Source organism: Papio anubis, chromosome 16 (assembly GCF_008728515.1).
Source record: "Papio anubis isolate 15944 chromosome 16, Panubis1.0, whole genome shotgun sequence".
Taxonomy (NCBI): domain Eukaryota; kingdom Metazoa; phylum Chordata; class Mammalia; order Primates; family Cercopithecidae; genus Papio; species Papio anubis.
Genome location: NC_044991.1, coordinates 63,924,863 through 63,941,733, shown reverse-complemented (window position 1 = coordinate 63,941,733; position 16,871 = coordinate 63,924,863). Strand labels below are relative to the sequence as shown.

At 46.6% G+C, this 16,871-nt stretch overlaps 1 protein-coding gene across 8 annotated transcripts in view; it reads left to right on the top strand.

Moving 5' to 3' along the window:
• Positions 1-6,647: 6,647 nt before the first annotated feature.
• NDRG3 (NDRG family member 3) overlaps positions 6,648-16,871 on the top strand; it is a 92,498-nt gene continuing 82,274 nt past the window's right edge. For 2 of the 8 annotated variants that reach the window (XM_031656744.1, XM_031656742.1), the window contains exon 1: positions 6,648-6,731. Coding sequence is in view for 4 of the 8 variants with exons in the window: in XM_031656736.1 (XP_031512596.1) it covers positions 15,288-15,347 (60 nt within the window). In the remaining 4 variants the exon portion in view is untranslated. Of the gene's footprint in view, positions 6,732-15,259; positions 15,348-16,871 lie in introns of those variants that run through there. The other 6 variants (XM_031656743.1, XM_031656740.1, XM_031656736.1 and 3 more) reach the window with 5 other exon arrangements.

Sequence of the window (16,871 nt, the reverse complement as noted above, 5' to 3'; positions counted from 1 at the left end):
AAGATCACGCCACGGCACTCCAGCCTCGGCAACAGAGTGAGACTCCATCTCAAAACAATAAATTAATTAAATAAATTAAATTAAAAAGCCACACACACACACAAAAACCCACCATCTAATTTATTACTTATGTTTCTTATTCTGGCCAGGCATGGTGGCTCACACCTGTAATCCAGCATTTTGAGAAGCTGAAGTAGAGATCACTTGAAACTAGGAGTTCGAGATCAGCCTAGGCAAGATGGTGAGACCCCCATCCCTTCAAAAATTTTAAAAATTAGCCAGGCTTGATGGTGTGTGCCTATAGTGCTCATGCCTGTAGTCCCAGCTACTCAGGAGGCTGGGGCAGGAAGATCCCTTGAGCTCAGGAGTTCAAGGCTGCAGCGAGCTATGATTGTGCCACTGCACTCCAGCCTGGACAACAGCAAGACCCTGGCTCAAAAGCTAACTAACTAACTAACTAACTAAATAAATAAATAAATCCAGGCAGTAGGTGCCATGGCACGCTTATGGCTCACTGGACCCTCAACCTCCTGAGCTCAATCAATTCTTCCACCTCAGCCTTCCAAACAGCTGGGACTACAGGTGTGCACCACCACATCTGACTAATTTTTGTTTTGTCTGAGAGGAGTCTCCCTCTGTTGCCCAGGCTGGAGTGCAGCAGTGCCATCTCGGCTCACTCCAACATCTGCCTCCTGGCTTTAAGTGATTCTCCTGCCTCAGCCTCCTGAGTGCATGGGATTACACACACGCACCACCACACCCAGCTAATTTTTGCATATTTAGTAGAGATGGGGTTTCACCATGTTGTCCAGGCTGGTCTTGAACTTCTGACCTTAGGTGAGCCACCCGTCTTAGCCTCCCAAAGTGCTGGGATTACAGGTATGAGCCACTGCACCTGACCTAACCTTTTTTTAGACGGAGTCTTGCTCTGTCACCCAGGCTGGAGTGCAGTGGCGCGATCTCGGCTCACTGCAAGCTCCGCCTCCCGGGTTCACGCCAGTCTCCTGCCTCAGCCTCCCAAGTAGCTGGGACTACAGGCGCCCGCCACCATGCCTGGATAATTTTTTTTGTATTTTTAGTAGAGACAGGGTTTCACCGTTTTAGCCAGGATGGTCTCGATCTCCTGACTTCGTGATCTGCCCGCCTCGGCCTCCCAAAGTGCTGGGATTACAGCACGTGAGCCACCACGCCTGGCCCTGACCTAACTGTTGTATTGTCGTTGGAATGGGGTTTCTCCATGTTGCCCAGGCTGGTCTCAAACTGGACTCAAGATATCCACCCACCTCAGCCTCCCAAAATGCTGAGATTACAAGTGTGAGCCACTGTACTCAGCCAAAATAAAATGTTTCTTATTCTCTGATCCCACTAAAGGGACAAATCCCATTTCAGTTAAACACCCAGTCTTAATCTTAAGTCTTAAACCTTGGCGCAAGTGCCAGTTAATAAGAGATGACATCTCCTTGCTTTGACCTACATTTGTTCTTTATTCCTTTATATATTTACTGAGGACCTGCCATATGCCACACACAGTTCTAGGATTGGAGGGGCAAGCAAAGAGCAAAAACACATGGGTTCTTTCTCAAGATGCTCAGTTTCCTGACGACACAAGGACCAAGAGAAAACACTGCAGAAGAGATATTTCAGTTGACTTGAGAAAGATGAAGGAGTTAAATGGGACATTTCAGGCAAAAGGAGATGCAATTTTCAAAGGCTTGAGGAGCAGAGTGGAGCATGCTAGGATACTTAAAAAAAAAAAAAAAAAAAGGCCGGGCGCGGTGGCTCACGCCTGTAATCCCAGCACTTTGGGAGGCTGAGGCGGGCAGATCACAAGGTCAGGAGATCGAGGTCATCCTGACTAACACGGTGAAACCCCGTCTCTACTAAAAAATAAAAAGAAAAATTAGCTGGGTGTGGTGGCGGGCGCCTGTAGTCCCAGCTACTGGGGAGGCTGAGGCAGGAAAATGGCGTGAACCCGGGAGGCGGAGCTTGCAGTGAGCCGAGATCCCACCACTGCACTCCAGCCTGGGCTACAGAGCGAGACTCCGTCTCAAAAAAAAAAAAAAAAAAAAAAAAAAAAGAATAAAGCAGGAGTGCTGGGCACCAGCAGAAGACTGGCCTGAAACAAGTATAATTGAAAGTTATTAGAAGGTTTCAAGAAAGGGCAAGAGGACAGAACTTTATTTTTAAAAGATTACTCGGCCGAGCGCAGTGGCTCACACCTGTAATCCCAGCACTTTGGTAGGCCGAGGTGGGTGGATCACGAGGTCAAGAGATCAAGACCATCCTGGCCAACATGGTGAAACCCCGTCTCTACTAAAAATACAAAAAATTAGCTGGACGTGGTGTCGCGTGCCTGTAGTCCCAGCTACTCAAGAGGCTGAGGCAGGAGACTCGCTTGAAACAGGAAGACCGGAGATCGTGCCACTGCACACCAGCCTGGGCCACAAGAGTGAAACGCCATCTCAAAAAAAAAAAAAAAAAAAGATTACTCTAGTTGCGGTGTGGGGAAAAGACAGAAGCAAGCAAGGTGTGGGTGTGAGAGACCAGTTAGGTTATTGCAGGCGTCAAGGACAGAAATGACAGCTTGTGCTGGGTGTTTGCAGTGGACGAGTGGGGTGAGACTGCTTCTGTTGCCCACAGTGTCTGGAACATAGACATGGAACCTAGGTATTAAAAACCTTACTCTAGCCGGGTATGGTGGCTCACACCTGTAATCCCAGCACTTTGGGAGGCTGAGGCAGGTGGATCACCTGAGGTCAGGAGTTCAAGACCAGCCTGGGCAACATGGTGAAACCCCATCTCCTCAAAAATACAAAAATTAGCCTAGCATGATGGCAGGTGCCTGTAATCCCAGCTACTTAGGAGGCTGAGGTGGGAGAATCGCTTGAACCCGGGAGGGGGCGAAGGTTGTAGTGAGCCAAGATTGTGCCACTGCACTCTAGTCTGGGCCACAGAGCAAGACTCTGCTTCAAAAAAAAACCCTAACTCGGCCGGGCGCGGTGGCTCACGCCTGTAATCCCAGCACTTTGGGAAGCTGAGGCGGGCTCACGAGGTTAGGAGTTCCAGACCAGCCTGGCCAACATGGTGAAACCCCGTCTCTGCTAAAAATACAAAAAAAAAAAAAATTAGCTGGACGTGGTGGTGGGCGTCTGTAATCCCAGCTACTCGGGAGGCTGAGGTGGGAGAATCGCTTGAACCCGGGAGGCGGAGGTTGCAGTGAGCTGAGATCGCGCCATTGCACTCCAACCTGGGCAACAGAGCAAGACTCTGTCTCAAAAAAAAAAAAAAAAAAAAAAAGCACCTAACTCTGCCATTTATTTATGAGATGGAGTCTTGTTCTGTCACCCAGGCTGGAGTGCAGTGGCACAATTGGCTCACTGCAACCTCCACCTCCTGGGTTCAAGCCATTTTCCTGCCTCAGCCTCCCCAGTAGCTGGGATTACAGGCATACACCACCACGTCCAGCTAAATTTTGCATTTTAGTAGAGACAGGGTTTTCACCATGTTGGCCAGGCCGGTCTGGAACTCCTGACCTCGTGATCCACCCACCTCAGCCTCCCAAAGTGCTGGGATCACAGGCGTGAGCCACTGCGCCCGGCCCTTCTGCCATTTATTAACTGTAACTGAGAAATTTATTTAATCTCTTATCTCGAAGGTTGAGAGAATTATAGAACCTGTATCACAAGGATGCTATAAGGATTAAATAATATAAAAGTTTAGTGGTATCAGTATGCTGCAGAAAGTGAAGCTTGAACAGTGGATAGATGATGGAGCAGTTAGAGATGGGAAAACTAGTTCTATTCGGGATACCAAATGGAGAAATCAACTGGTCTGTCAAATAACACAGGTGGAGAACTGGGTGGAGAAATCTGTACTGGAAATAACATTTGAGAGTTGTTGATGTCTAGTTATTGATGACTTGAGAATGAATGATATAGTCCACAGTAGAGCAAGAAGGGAAAGTTTGGATGGTCTCATGGAAATCCAACATTTAAGAATCAGAGGAGGCCGGGCGCGGTGGCTCAAGCCTGTAATCCCAGCACTTTGGGAGGCCGAGATGGGCGGATCATGAGGTCAGGAGATCGAGACCATCCTGGTAACACGGTGAAACCCCGTCTCTATTAAGAAATACAAAAAACTAGCCGGGCGAGGTGGCGGGCGCCTGTAGTCCCAGCTACTCGGGAGGCTGAGGCCGGAGAATGGCGTGAACCCAGGAGGCGGAGCTTGCAGTGAGCTGAGATCCGGCCACTGCACTCCAGCCTGGGTGACAGAGCGAGACTCCGTCTCAAAAAAAAAAAAAAAAAAGAATCAGAGGAGGGCAGGACACAATGGCTCATGCCTGTAATCCCAGAACTTTGGGAGGCCTAAGCTTGCTTGAGGATTGCTTGAGTCAAAGAGTTCTAGACCAGCCTGGGCAACATGGTGAGACCCTCATCTATATCTATCTCTATTTATCTGTATCTCAAGAATCAGAGAAATGCTCTTAATTGCCTATTGTTTCATAAACAAAGTAGTATAATGGAGAGAGTTGGAGTGAATTTTCTTTTTTCTTTTTTTTTTTTGAGACGGAGTCTTGCTCTGTTGCCCAGGCTGGAGTGCAGTGGCACAATCTCAGCTCACTGCAAGCTCCGCTTCCCGGGTTCATGCCATTCTCCTGCCTCAGCCTCCCGAGTAGCTGGGACTAAAGGTGCTTGCCACCATGCCTGGCTAATTTTTGTATTTTTAGTAGACATAGGGTTTCACCTTGTTAGCCAGGATGGTCTCGAGCTCCTGACCTCGTGATCCACCCACTTCGGCCTGCTGGAATTGCAAGTGTGAGCCACCGCGCCTGGCTGTGAATTTTCATTTTATCCTCAATCTCCTCATCTGTAAAATGGGGATAGATTATCTCTCTAAAGATGATTATACCCTCCCTCATTTTATTTATTACATTGTATTGCATTTTTTGCTTATGAGGATTTGTTCAAACTCAAGAAGTATGTTTTGTATCTTCAACAACAGCAAAACAGGAGAGAATAAAGAAAAATAATACTTACTGAACTCTAAGCATTTTACATGCACATTATCATTCAGTCTTTGCCACAACCTTGTAACTTCTATTTCTGGGTGTGTGACTATAGATGAGGAACTGGGGCATGGAGAGGCATGGAGAGACTTAATCATCTAACCAAGGACATATGGATACATAGTGGATGGTAAACTAGAACTAATTTGAATTCAGTAAATGTTAACAAACATAAACCATATAATAAATGGCTGTGATCAATTAATGTTAGTTTTCCCTCCAACTAAATTTGGTTCAGGAATTGTGCTTGATGAATAACAATATTATTGTTGCCCTCTGAGATGTTCGGTAATATTTATTTGTTCAGTTTGCCTTAATTAAAAGAATATACTTCGGGCACGGTGGCTCAAGCCTGTAATCCCAGCACTTTGGGAGGCTGAAGAGGGCAGATCACTTGAGGTCAGCAGTTTGAGACCAGCTTGGACAACATGGTGAAACCCCATCTCTACTATAAAAAAAAAAAAAAAATACAAACATTACCCGGACATGGTGGCCTGCGCCTGTAGTCCCAGCTACTTGGGAGGCTGAGGCAGGAGAATCGGTTGAATCCGGGAGGCAGAGTTGCAGTGAACCGAGATGCTGCCACTGGCTCTGGTTTAAAAAAAAAAGGGGCGGGGAGAGTGGGGAGGGGCTGGGCGCAGTGGCTTACACCTGTAATCCCAGCACTTTGGGAAGCCGAGGCGGGCAGATCACTAGGTCAAGAGATGGAGACCATCCTGGCCAACACGGTGAAAATCTGTCTCTACTAATAATAGAAAAATTAGCCAGGCCTGGTGGCACACGCCTGTGGTCCCAGCTACTCGAGAGGCTGAGGCAGGAGAATCGCTTGAACCCAGGAGGCAGAGGTTGCAGTGAGCCGAGATCGCGCTAGTGCACTCCAGCCTGGTGACAGAGCGAGACTCCGTCTCAAAAAAAAACAAAAACAAAAAACAAAAACAACTTTTAGTCAGTAGTACTTAATGCGAAAGAAATAATAGATAATAGAGGAAGAGAGTGTGTCCTATACATTTTGGTGTTGTTTAAATTGTTGGGTCATTAAGTTTAATATCTGCAATCATTCCGGGAAAAAAAAATTCCATCTCTAATGTTGTATTCAAGAAAGTAGATGATTTGGCTGACAGTTGTAATAGGGGTGATACAATGGAGGACTGATAATTCGGAGCCCAGAGTCTTGGACTCTAGTTCTTAAATTACTATGTTCATTCACCAAAAATTTACTAAGTTCTTTCCACGTGCCCAGCACTGTGCTAGGCGCCCTGTGACCTTGGGTATGGCTCTAGGGCACCTTAAAAGGAGAATGCCATACCCTGCAAGAGCTTTTAGGGATTTCATAAGGATGCGACTCAGAGAACGGAGGGAAGCGCTCCAGATGCAGCGGTCAACGGCCCTCCCGCCCAGCGCCTCCAAAATCTGAGATTCTACCCTGAGGAAACTCCGCAGCAAGAAAAACTACATCAAAGATGGCGCCGCCGGCCTCTCCCGGCTCAGCCACCATCTTCTCGGTAGTTCCCGAGGTGGACGGGCACAGCACGCATGAGCGGCCCTGGCGTCCTCGGCGCGCCTGCGCGTCCGGAGCACCTCCCCCGCCCCCTCGCCGCCGCCGCCGCCGCCGCCGCCGCCGCCGCCGCCGCTGCTGCTGCACTCACGGCGGGTGCCCGCGCCTCAGGTGAGTGAGCGCCTCCGCCCGGCCCGCGGGGGGCGCGCGGCGCCGCATGCGGGGGCGTCGTTCCTTTGCCCTGCTCCTTCCCGGTATCATCTCCGTGGCACAGCGAGGCCCTGGGGGCCCGTGCTGCCTGCCTCCCCCTTACCCCCGGGGCCCTCTGCCCCGCCCCGCCCGCCGGACCCAGGTCAGCCCGGCTTTCTTCGGCGGCTCCCCGAGCCCAGCCCGCCGGCGACAGCGTGCGGGCAGCAAGAGAGCTTCTCTCCGGGCTCAACGCCCTAGGTCACAGGGACGCCCCCCGCAGGCGCGAACCCTTCTCTCGCTCCGGCTCTGCAGGCAGCAGAGCTCGGTGGGCCTTGGGGTTGTTCATCCATCTACCTCGCCCGCTCCAAGAGCCCAGATGCTTGGAAGAGGGACCGTGAGCAGCCGTTGCACCCGTCCGGCCCCAAAGCAGCAGAGGGCATCCTCTAACGGGACCCTACTACTGCCATACCGGGGAGAGGCTTCTTAGCCCCACTTAACACCCGAGGAAACTGAGGCACGGAAAGGTGAAGTGCCATGCCTAAGGTCACGCAGCTGACAAGTGGCAGGGTCAGCTCTCAACTCAGGGTCTCGGGCTCTCAGGCCAGTGCGGTTGGAATTTGATCTCGTACCTTTGAAAAAATTTTGAAATCACTTGTCATCTCTGAAGTTACTCTCGAACGTCATAAAAGTAGGCTGCACAAAGAAGATTTTCTTGTTGTCGGAGTACAATTGAGGTGTTATTGTAATAGTAATAGTGTTATTAATATAAGAGCTAACGTTCTTCCAACGCTTGCTGTGTGCCAGAGATCTTGCTAAGCATTTTATTAAGATAACCTCGCATAACCACCTCTGCATGTCCCAATCCAAATGCTGCCCCCTTCCTTGTCATGAAGCCCTTTTTTTTTTTTTTTTTTTTTTTTCCTGCAGAGCTGGCCTCCCTATCACAGGTAGGAGCCCCATGGTTTAGGAGGCAGGGAAGCTCTCCTTTGGTGGCTTACTGACAGAACAAGAGTGCCCCCCCCCCCCGGGCCCCCAGCCCCCCCCCCCCCCCCCCCCCCCCCCGCCCCGCGCCCCCCTCCCTTACCCTGGCCCTCAGGGGATATTATTAGCCGTCCTTTCTCGGCTGCCCAGACAGCAGGACTGGGCTGACTGGGGTAGCTGGGCAGGCTGGATTTGGAGGTGACAGAGCAGATTTGGCTAGCACTCACCTCATTCCGGGGCTTTCTGGTTCTGCCCTAAGGTTAGGCTTGAATATTTCAGTATTTAAGATAAAGTAAGAAGAGAAAGAGAACATTGATAGAGTGGTGCTGAATTTAAGAAGTCTCCCATGATTTAAAGTTCCAAATGAACAGCTATAAAAATATGTGAATGTTTCTTCCCCCAAAATAACTAGCTCAAACTGTCGTTTTTCTCCCTTAGCAAATCCTCCTCCACATTTCAAAGGCTCAACTAAATCACCACCTTCTCTGTGAAGCCTTCCCTGCTTGATTTTCCCAGTTAGAATTACACTTTCACAAAACAGGGTCTTAGCCTCAGTCTTACCCTGCGGACTTCTAGCCCCTTGAGGGCATGGTCCATCTTTGCAGCTCCAGATGCCTGGCTCACAGTAGATCCTTGGTAAGGACTCAGTGAATTTCCACTGCCCCTTTTCATTACTCAAAGGGTGGTGTTCTGCCCTTCTGTTCCTCCTTCCTGCCCTTCAGTTTCTCTTTGCTTGTCCCTTCCTTTAGATTCAACTTGTCATCACCATTTACCACTCAAAGGCCTCCATCCACCCTGTCGTTTTTGAAAACTTGCAGATAAGAGCCTTGCATCAAAAAGCCTGTTTCTGGAAAGGGCGCGGTGGTTCACGCTCATCCTAGTGCACTGGGAGGCCGAAAGGAGTGACATGAGGGGCTGTGAGGGACTTGGCACCATCCTGACATTGTGAACCTCGCCTCTACTAAAATACAGTAGGGAATTAGCCGGGCATGGCAGGGCACTCTGCAGTCCTAAAGGCCTGAGGTTGAGGAATGGCGTGAATCGTGAGGGAGATCACATGCATTCAGCCTGGGCTGCAGAGGAGGTCTGCCCTCAAAAAAAAAAAAAAAAAAAAAAAGCCTGTTTATGCTACCAACGTGCACTCAAGTAGCTGAGCTGCTTTTGGTTTTTCTCTTGTTTGTTTGTGCTCTGTTGAGACGGAGTCTCGCCTGTCACCCAGGCTGGCAGGGCCGACCCTCGCCTACCTGCAAATTCCAGCCCCAGGTTCACTTCTATTCCTCCTGCCTCAGCCTCCCGCTGCAGCCACAGGGACTACGGGCGCCCGGCCACCACTCGCTAATTTTTTGTGTTTTTTTAGTAGAGACGGGTTCTACCTGTGTTAGCCAGGATGGTAAGCCGACTCCTGACCTTGATTCACCCACCTCGCCTCCCATAGTGCTGGGATTACAGGCGCGGAGCCACCAGACCCGCCGAAGCTGCTTTTGTTTTGTTGTTATTATTATTATTATTATTTTTTTTTTTGAGACAGAGTTTGCTCTTGTTGCCTAGGCTTATGCACGGCGCATCTTGGCCTCCTCACTGTAAACTCCTCCCTCCCAGGTTCAAGCACTTTCCTGCCTCAGTTCTCTCCTGGGTGCTGGAATTATTACAGGTCACCACCATGCCTAGCTATTTTTGCATTTTTAATAGAGATGGATTTTCACCATGTTGACCAAGCTGGTCTTGGAATTCCTGACCTCAGGTGATCCACCTGCCTCCGCCTCCCAAAGTGGTGGGATTAGAGGCATGAGCCACCGAGCCCGGCTGCTTTTGTTTTATTCTAAATTGTTACTTTTGAGCAGGGAAAAATGCCTGTTTATCCTCAACAGTGGAGTTGGTATATGCTGTTTCGATGTACAGGTCAGTTTTCATTTGCATGTTGCAGTAGGATAGCCTGAGGCTTATACTCCTTTAGTCTGTCCCTAAATGCTTGAGAGATCCATTTTTTTTTTTCTATTTTAAAATCATAATTCTTATATATTTTGAATTTGCTTAAAGAGAGATCCATTTTTACATTCTTTTACCTTCTGTGGCTGATTGCCCCTGGTTGTATCAAAGTAATCACAATTTTTACTGTATATCATTACATGGAATTTATAATAACAAATATTCAAAAGAGTCCTTTGGGAGGCAGCAGATATGTGCATAGATTCTCTATTTAAATGAAGCTTCTAAAAGTTTTTCCAAATAATTTTCTATAAATATATTAACTATGAGTAAGGCATGGATGTGTGGCGCCTGATATGGTGGAAGATTCGCAGTTGAATCAAACAGGGTCTTGTTGAGAGAGCTACTACCTAATTGGGAAACATTGTATCTAACTGTACTAAAATCAAGTCTAAACATTCTCATATTAATGTTACAAACAAAGCAATATTAGACTATAATGGAATAAGATATTCCTACATGGGGTGTTTCATAAAATTGTATGTTATTCAGGCTGAAAAGGAGCATTGAGCTCAAGGGACCTTTCTTTTTTTTTTTTTTTTTGAGACGTGAGTCTCGCTGTGCTCCCAGGCTGGAGTGGCCTGATCTCGCTCATCAAAGCCTCACTTCTCCCGGCTCACGCCATTCTCCGCCAGCCTCCCAAGTACTGAGACTACAGGCGCCACCACGCTCACAGTTTTGTATTTTCTAGTAGAGACGGGTTTCACCATGTTAGCCAGGATAGTCTCATCTCCTGACCTCGTGATTTCACCCGCCTCGCCTCCCAAAGTGCTGGGATTTGTGGCTTGAGCCACCGCCAGCCTGCCTTTTTTTTTTTTTTTTTTTTTTTGAGACAGAGTCTTCTGTCAGCTTCCAGGCCGAGTGCAGTGGCACAGATCTCGCTCACTGCAAGCCCTCCCCGGGTTCAAGCGGGCCCTCTTCTGCCTCAGCCTCCCGAGTAGCCGACTACAGGCCCCACCACTGCCAAGGCCCGCTAGTTTTTGTATTTTTAGTAGAGACGGGTCACCATGTTAGCCAGGATGGTCTCGACCTCCTGACTCCTCGATCCGCCTTTCGCCTCGCCTCTCAAAGTGCAGGGATTACAGGCTTGAGCCACCGCGCCCGGCCCATTAAGTGACCTTCTCACTTAGCACTGTGATTTAAAAAAATTAATTTACCAAAGAAAGCCCTGAAACCTGGTAAATATCCATAATCAACCTAACTAAGTTTTTGTGTGCTATTTTCAAGCCGCTGTTAAGAAAGAAAGGTGGCGGGGGGCATCATCCTGAGAATTGAACTTGTCCACGGTCACAGAACTGGGGCTACGACTTGAAATTCCAGACTTTTTAGCCACTAAAGGTTTATCAGTATTTTTCTCAGTGAATTCATCCTAAAGACATTAACCAGGCCGGCACTGCCCAAGCCTGTAATCCCAGCACTTTTGGGAGGCCGCAGACGGGCTGATCACGAGGTCAGACGTGACCATCCTGGCTAATACGGTGAAACCCCGCCTCTACTAAAATACAAAAAACTAGGCCGGCTGCAGGTGGTGTGATCTGTAGTCCCAGCCACCGGAGGCTGGGAGGCAGGAGAATGGCGAAGCTGGGAGGCTGAGCTTGCAGTGAGCTGAGATCCGCCACTGCACTCCAGCTCATGCCAACAACAGAGCCAGACTCTGTCTCAAAAAAAAAAAAAAAAAAAAGCAACTCTATTAAGATTCCATTTATGTGCTTAGAACAGGGGTAGGAGAAGACATACAGAAACATGATCCATGTCTTCAAGGAAGTTATGGTCTGTTGGGGAAGAGTAAAGCACTGTTCTCTAATGTTGAAGTCAGCATATATGTAATTGTTAAATTGTATGGTAGAGGGACTAGTTATATCATGGGAGCTGGGGAAAGCGGGGCAAGAAGGATCAGTATGAGATGTGGTGGTGAGAGCACTTCGGGTTTTGACTTTCTGGGCTTTGACAGGTGGATAGGGTCAGCATTAATCAAAAGGACAGCAAAACATTTTGAATCAGGGGCTGATAAAACAGACCAGATAGCAGTGCCTACCATGTTTAACGGACAGTAAAAAAATTGGCTTGACTGGCTTAGAGCAGTGGTTCTCAGCCTTTAATGTGCACCAGCATCACCTGGAGAGCTTATTAAAACCCATATTCGGCCGGGCGCGGTGGCTCAAGCCTGTAATCCCAGCACTTTGGGAGGCCAAGACAGGTGGATCACGAGGTCAGGAGATCGAGACCATCCTGGCTAACATGGTGAAACCCCGTCTCTACTAAAAAATACAAAAAAAAACTAGCCGGGCGAGGTGGCGGGCGCCTGTAGTCCCGGCTACTCGGGAGCCTGAGGCAGGAGAATGGCGGGAACCCGGGAGGCGGAGCTTGCAGTGAGCTGAGATCCGGCCACTGCACTCCAGCCTGGGCGACAGAGCAAGACTCCGTCTCAAAAAAAAAAAACAAAAAAAAAAAAAACAAAAAAAAACCCATATTCCTGGGCTTGACCTTCAGAGTTTCTGATTCATTAGCTCTGGAGTGGAACCCGAGAATTTGCAGTTCTAACAAGTTCCCAGATGATGCTGATGCTGCTAGTCTAAGGATCACACTTTGAGAACCACTTGATTAGAAGGTTGAGAAGCTAGAATCAGAAACTGTCAAATAACTTGTTCCAAAAAAGTGCATGTGTGTCAGATGTGAGGGTATACTGACATGGGAGAGTTCTGGAAAGATACATACCAAGCTCTAATGGTCCTCACTTCTGGGAGTGGGATTTAGAGACTTGGGGAATTTACTTTTTTACCTTTCTGTATTATTTTTGTATTGTGCACATAAAGCTTTTGTGTTTTAAAAATGAAAGAAAAATAAGAATCTTTTTTGAAGATATATAGTAAAATATTTATGGATTAAAAAAAGACCTTGCTAAAGTAATCTGGTGTCATCCAACAAACATTTTTAGAGTGTCTGCTATGTGCCAGATGCTGCTAGCTTCTGGAAATGCAAAGCCTTTGCTAAAGCTTGCAGGCTGGTGATGGTGATTGAGATGGGCAGATAACAGCTTTAGTTAGTATCATGTGAGCTTCCTAGGAGCAGGGACCAGGGTCTAGCTCTGTGCTTGGCTGATAATAGGCACTTAGTAAATGATGAATGAATGAGCAAATCCAGGTAAGAATTGAAGACAGAAGGAAAGAAAAAAAGGCCAAATGGGAGATTCTGGAAGAAAACAGGCAAGCCTGGATAGGAATGGTGAAAGGAAGGGGTGCATCAAAAAGTACTTTCAAGTACAAAGATTGATAACATTTTGGGTTTACTGCAGAACTGGATGTCAAATTGTTTCTTCTAAAAGATCCCCCCCCCCCCACATTTCTTTTTTAATAGCGCTTGAAAATAGCACACAAAAACTTAGCTAGCTTGATTATGGATGTTTACCAGGTTTCAGAGCTTTCTTTGGTAAATGAATTTTTAAAAATCACAGTGCTAATTCTATAAAACTAATGTATAATATTTACCTACAATTAATTGTTCTCTCATTCATGTGAAATTAACTGATATATGAAGGATGTTTTAAATGTTATACAAAAGTGGGTAGTATTATGTCTTTTGATTTTATCTCTTCAGTGAAAGGGCTAGTAGTCCACTCAAAGTTCTGTGATATGTCTCATAGTAACTGACAGAATTTGACATTTTATCAGTCATAAACAAAAATTTGTTGCCCAGGTGTGGTGGCTCATGCCTGTAATTCCAGCACTTTGGGAGGCTGAGGCAAGTGGATCAGGAGGTCAGGAGTTCAAGACCAGCCTGGCCAACATGGCAAAATGTCTCTACTAAAAATACAAAAATTAGCTGGGTATGGTGGCACGCGTCTGTAGTCCCAGCTACTCAGGAGGCTGAGGCAGGAGAATCGCTTGAACCTGGGAGGCAGAGGTTGTGGTGAGCCAAGATCACACCATTACACTCCAGCTTGGGTGACAGAGTGAGACTCCGTCTTAAAAAAAAAAAAAAAAAAAAATTGTTGTTGGCCCAATAGGGTGCACTTTGGAGGAATCCAGCTTCTTTGCCTTCTGAATTTAATTCTGTATAAACACTAATTACAATGGCAAACATTAATTAATGTTATTGATAGGGAGCTGATGTCCTCCCTGGATTTGGAAACAATGTGTTATATGGAGTCTTTTTGTGTGAAGGTGCCACTTTTTATCTTCCCTAGAGATTTAATATAGTAAATGAAGATTAATTTTCTAAGTACAATGGTGGTTTCCACCAGGCTTTAGCTATAGCATTTGACAATAATCCCCTTATTACCTAAAAGTACCCATGGTCTACAGTCTGGGGTTTTCAATTGATCAAGTAAAATTCTGGATATAGCCAATCTTTATACTTAATTTTATTACTTATTACGTTTTTCTATTGTAAGTCTTGCAGTGTTTTTTGTTTTTTTGTTTTTTTTTTAGATAGATTCTCGCTCTGTCACCAAGGCTGGAGTGCAGTGGTGCAATCTCAGCTCACTGCAAGCTCCGCCTCCCTAGTTCACGCCATTCTCCTGCCTTAGCCTCCTGAGTAGCTGGGACTACAGGTGTCCGCCACCACGCCTGGCTAAGTTTTTGTATTTTTAGTAGAGATGGGGTTTCACCGTGGTCTCAATCTCTTTACCTCATGATCCACCCGCCTTGGCCTCCCAAAGTGCTGGGATTACAGGTGTGAGCCACCATGCCTGGCCTGCAGTGTTTTTTCAAAAGATGCTACTGTTTTTAGTTTTAGGGCAATAGCTGTCATTTTGGGGGTACCGCTAGTGTGATGGCCTAAGAAAATCATAAACCCAATAAATCAGAGTAAGAAAAATTATATGTAGCTCATAAAGATAACATGAAATTGCTTCCCATTTCCTTTTTTTTTTTTTTTTTTGAGATGAAGTATCGCTCAGTTGCCAGGCTGGAGGTGCACTGGCATGATCTTGGCTCACTGCAACCTCTGCTTCCCAGGCTCAAGCTATTCTTCTGCCTCAGCCTCCCAAATAGCTGGGACTACAGGCGCACACCACCACGCCCAGCTAATCTTTGTACTTTTAGTAGAGACGGGGTTTCACTGCGTTGGCCAGGATGGTCTTGATCTCTTGACCTTGTGATCTGCCCACCTCGGCCTCCCACAGTGCTGGGATTACAGGTGTGAACCACCATGCCTGGCCTTCCCATTTCTAGTAATAATTTAAGATCAGAAATCAGGCCAGTCTCTGTAGTCCCAGCTACTTACAGGCTGAGGTGAGAAGATCACTGGAGCCCAGAAGTTTGAGACCAGCCTGGGCAGCATAGTGAGACTCCTGCTCAAAAAAGGTTAGAAATCATGTCTGCTTTTCCTTTAATTTGTAATCATCATGTGGTAATCTTTCCAGAAATGTGTACTTTCAAAACAAATATGGTTATTTAAAATGACAGTTTTATCCTTACAGTGCTTCCATATATATATATTTATATATTGGGGGGGGTCAGGGAAGGTGCTTCTTACAAAAAGGCAGCTGCAAAATACGGAGACTTCTGGAACAATTATTTGTTTTTTCTTAAAGCGAAAAAATGGGTGGGATCCAAGGAATCAAAGCAGTAGATGGACAAACCAGGAGCATCCCCAAGTTATTTTCAGGAAACAGAGCAACAAAACACAAAGGTAAAATTTTCAATTAAGGAATATTTCCAACAACTTAACTTTAGCTAGTCTCGGGGATTCCGAAGCCCTCCCTTTCAGTGGAAAAGTATGACTTATTACTGCAAACACATTACTCCACTACAATAAACACCTTAAAACAGAGTTTTTGATCACATCTGTTTAATTGCACACAAGTAATACTACTGGGTAACTAGAACCAGGTGTGAATGTGTTGAGATTTCTACTGTTTTGCATGATGGTGCTTCTACAAATATATATACATATATATATTTTTTTGTTGTTGTTGTTGGTTTTATTTTTTTTGTTTTTTTTGAGACAGAGTTTCGCTTTTGTTGCCCAGGCTGGTGTGCAATGGCACGATCTTGGCTCACTGCAACCTCCGCCTCCTGGGTTCAAGTGATTTGCCTGCCTCAGGCTCCCAAGTAGCTGGGATTACAGACATGCAGCACCACGCCTGGCTACTTTTTGTATTTTTAGTAGAGACGGGGTTTCGCCATGTTGGCCAGGCTGGTCTCGAACTCCTGCCTCAACCTCCCAAAGTGCTGGGAGAAAGTGTTGCTTTTAAGTCATTTTGTTCAGATGGTTTTAACCAGGGTGTTCACTAAAATATAACTTTGGATGATTAGTCCACAGGGTGTATTGCATTTCCAATACCCCCAGATAGGTACAAGTCTCATATTAAAGTAGTAATGATAATAACAGTACCTAAATTTTGTATGGGGCTTTTCAACGTTCAGAATTTTTTTTTTTTTTTTTTTTTGAGACAGAGTCTTGCTCTGTCACCAGGCTGGAGTGCAGTGGCACAGTCTCAGCTCACTGCAACCTCCACCCACTAGGTTCAAGCAATTCTCATGCCTCAGCCTCCTGAGTAGCTGAGACTACAGGTGACCGCCACCACGCCCAGCTAATTTTTTGTATTTTTAGTGGAGACGGGGTTTCGCCATGTTGGCCAGGCTGGTCTCAAACTCCGCCCACCTCAGCCTCTCAAAGTGCTGGTGTTACAGGCGTGAACCACTGCGCCCAGCCAATTTTCAGAATTATTTTATAGTAACATCCTGGTAAGCTCCAGTAACCTAACCTGAGAGTATGCATTAGAAGGATTAATGATCAGATGGCATCAAGTGGGGAAAATTGGTTATAGAGGTCAGGATACAGATTGCTCAGGTTCATATCCTTGCTCTGCTGCTTGCTAGCTGTGTGACCTTTGGCAAATTACAACAAATTTCATCTGTAAAATGGGGTGGATTACAGTACCTAGCTAAATATGTTGGGAAGCAAAATGAAATCATGAGTCGATAAAGTGCTTATCACGGTACCTGGCATAATGTAAGCGCTCAATAAATTTGGCTAGTATGAGTATTATATACTGCATTTTAGGGCTCTTGTTTGTCCTTTACCTCACTCAGGCCGCCTTAAAGTACAAATTGTTTTCAGGGATTCCGCCTTACAGCTGGCAGGAACCTGGAGCCATCTAAGAGCACGCCCAAGGGCTTTGCTGGTGGTAGCTTTCCTTGTGTCCTGAGT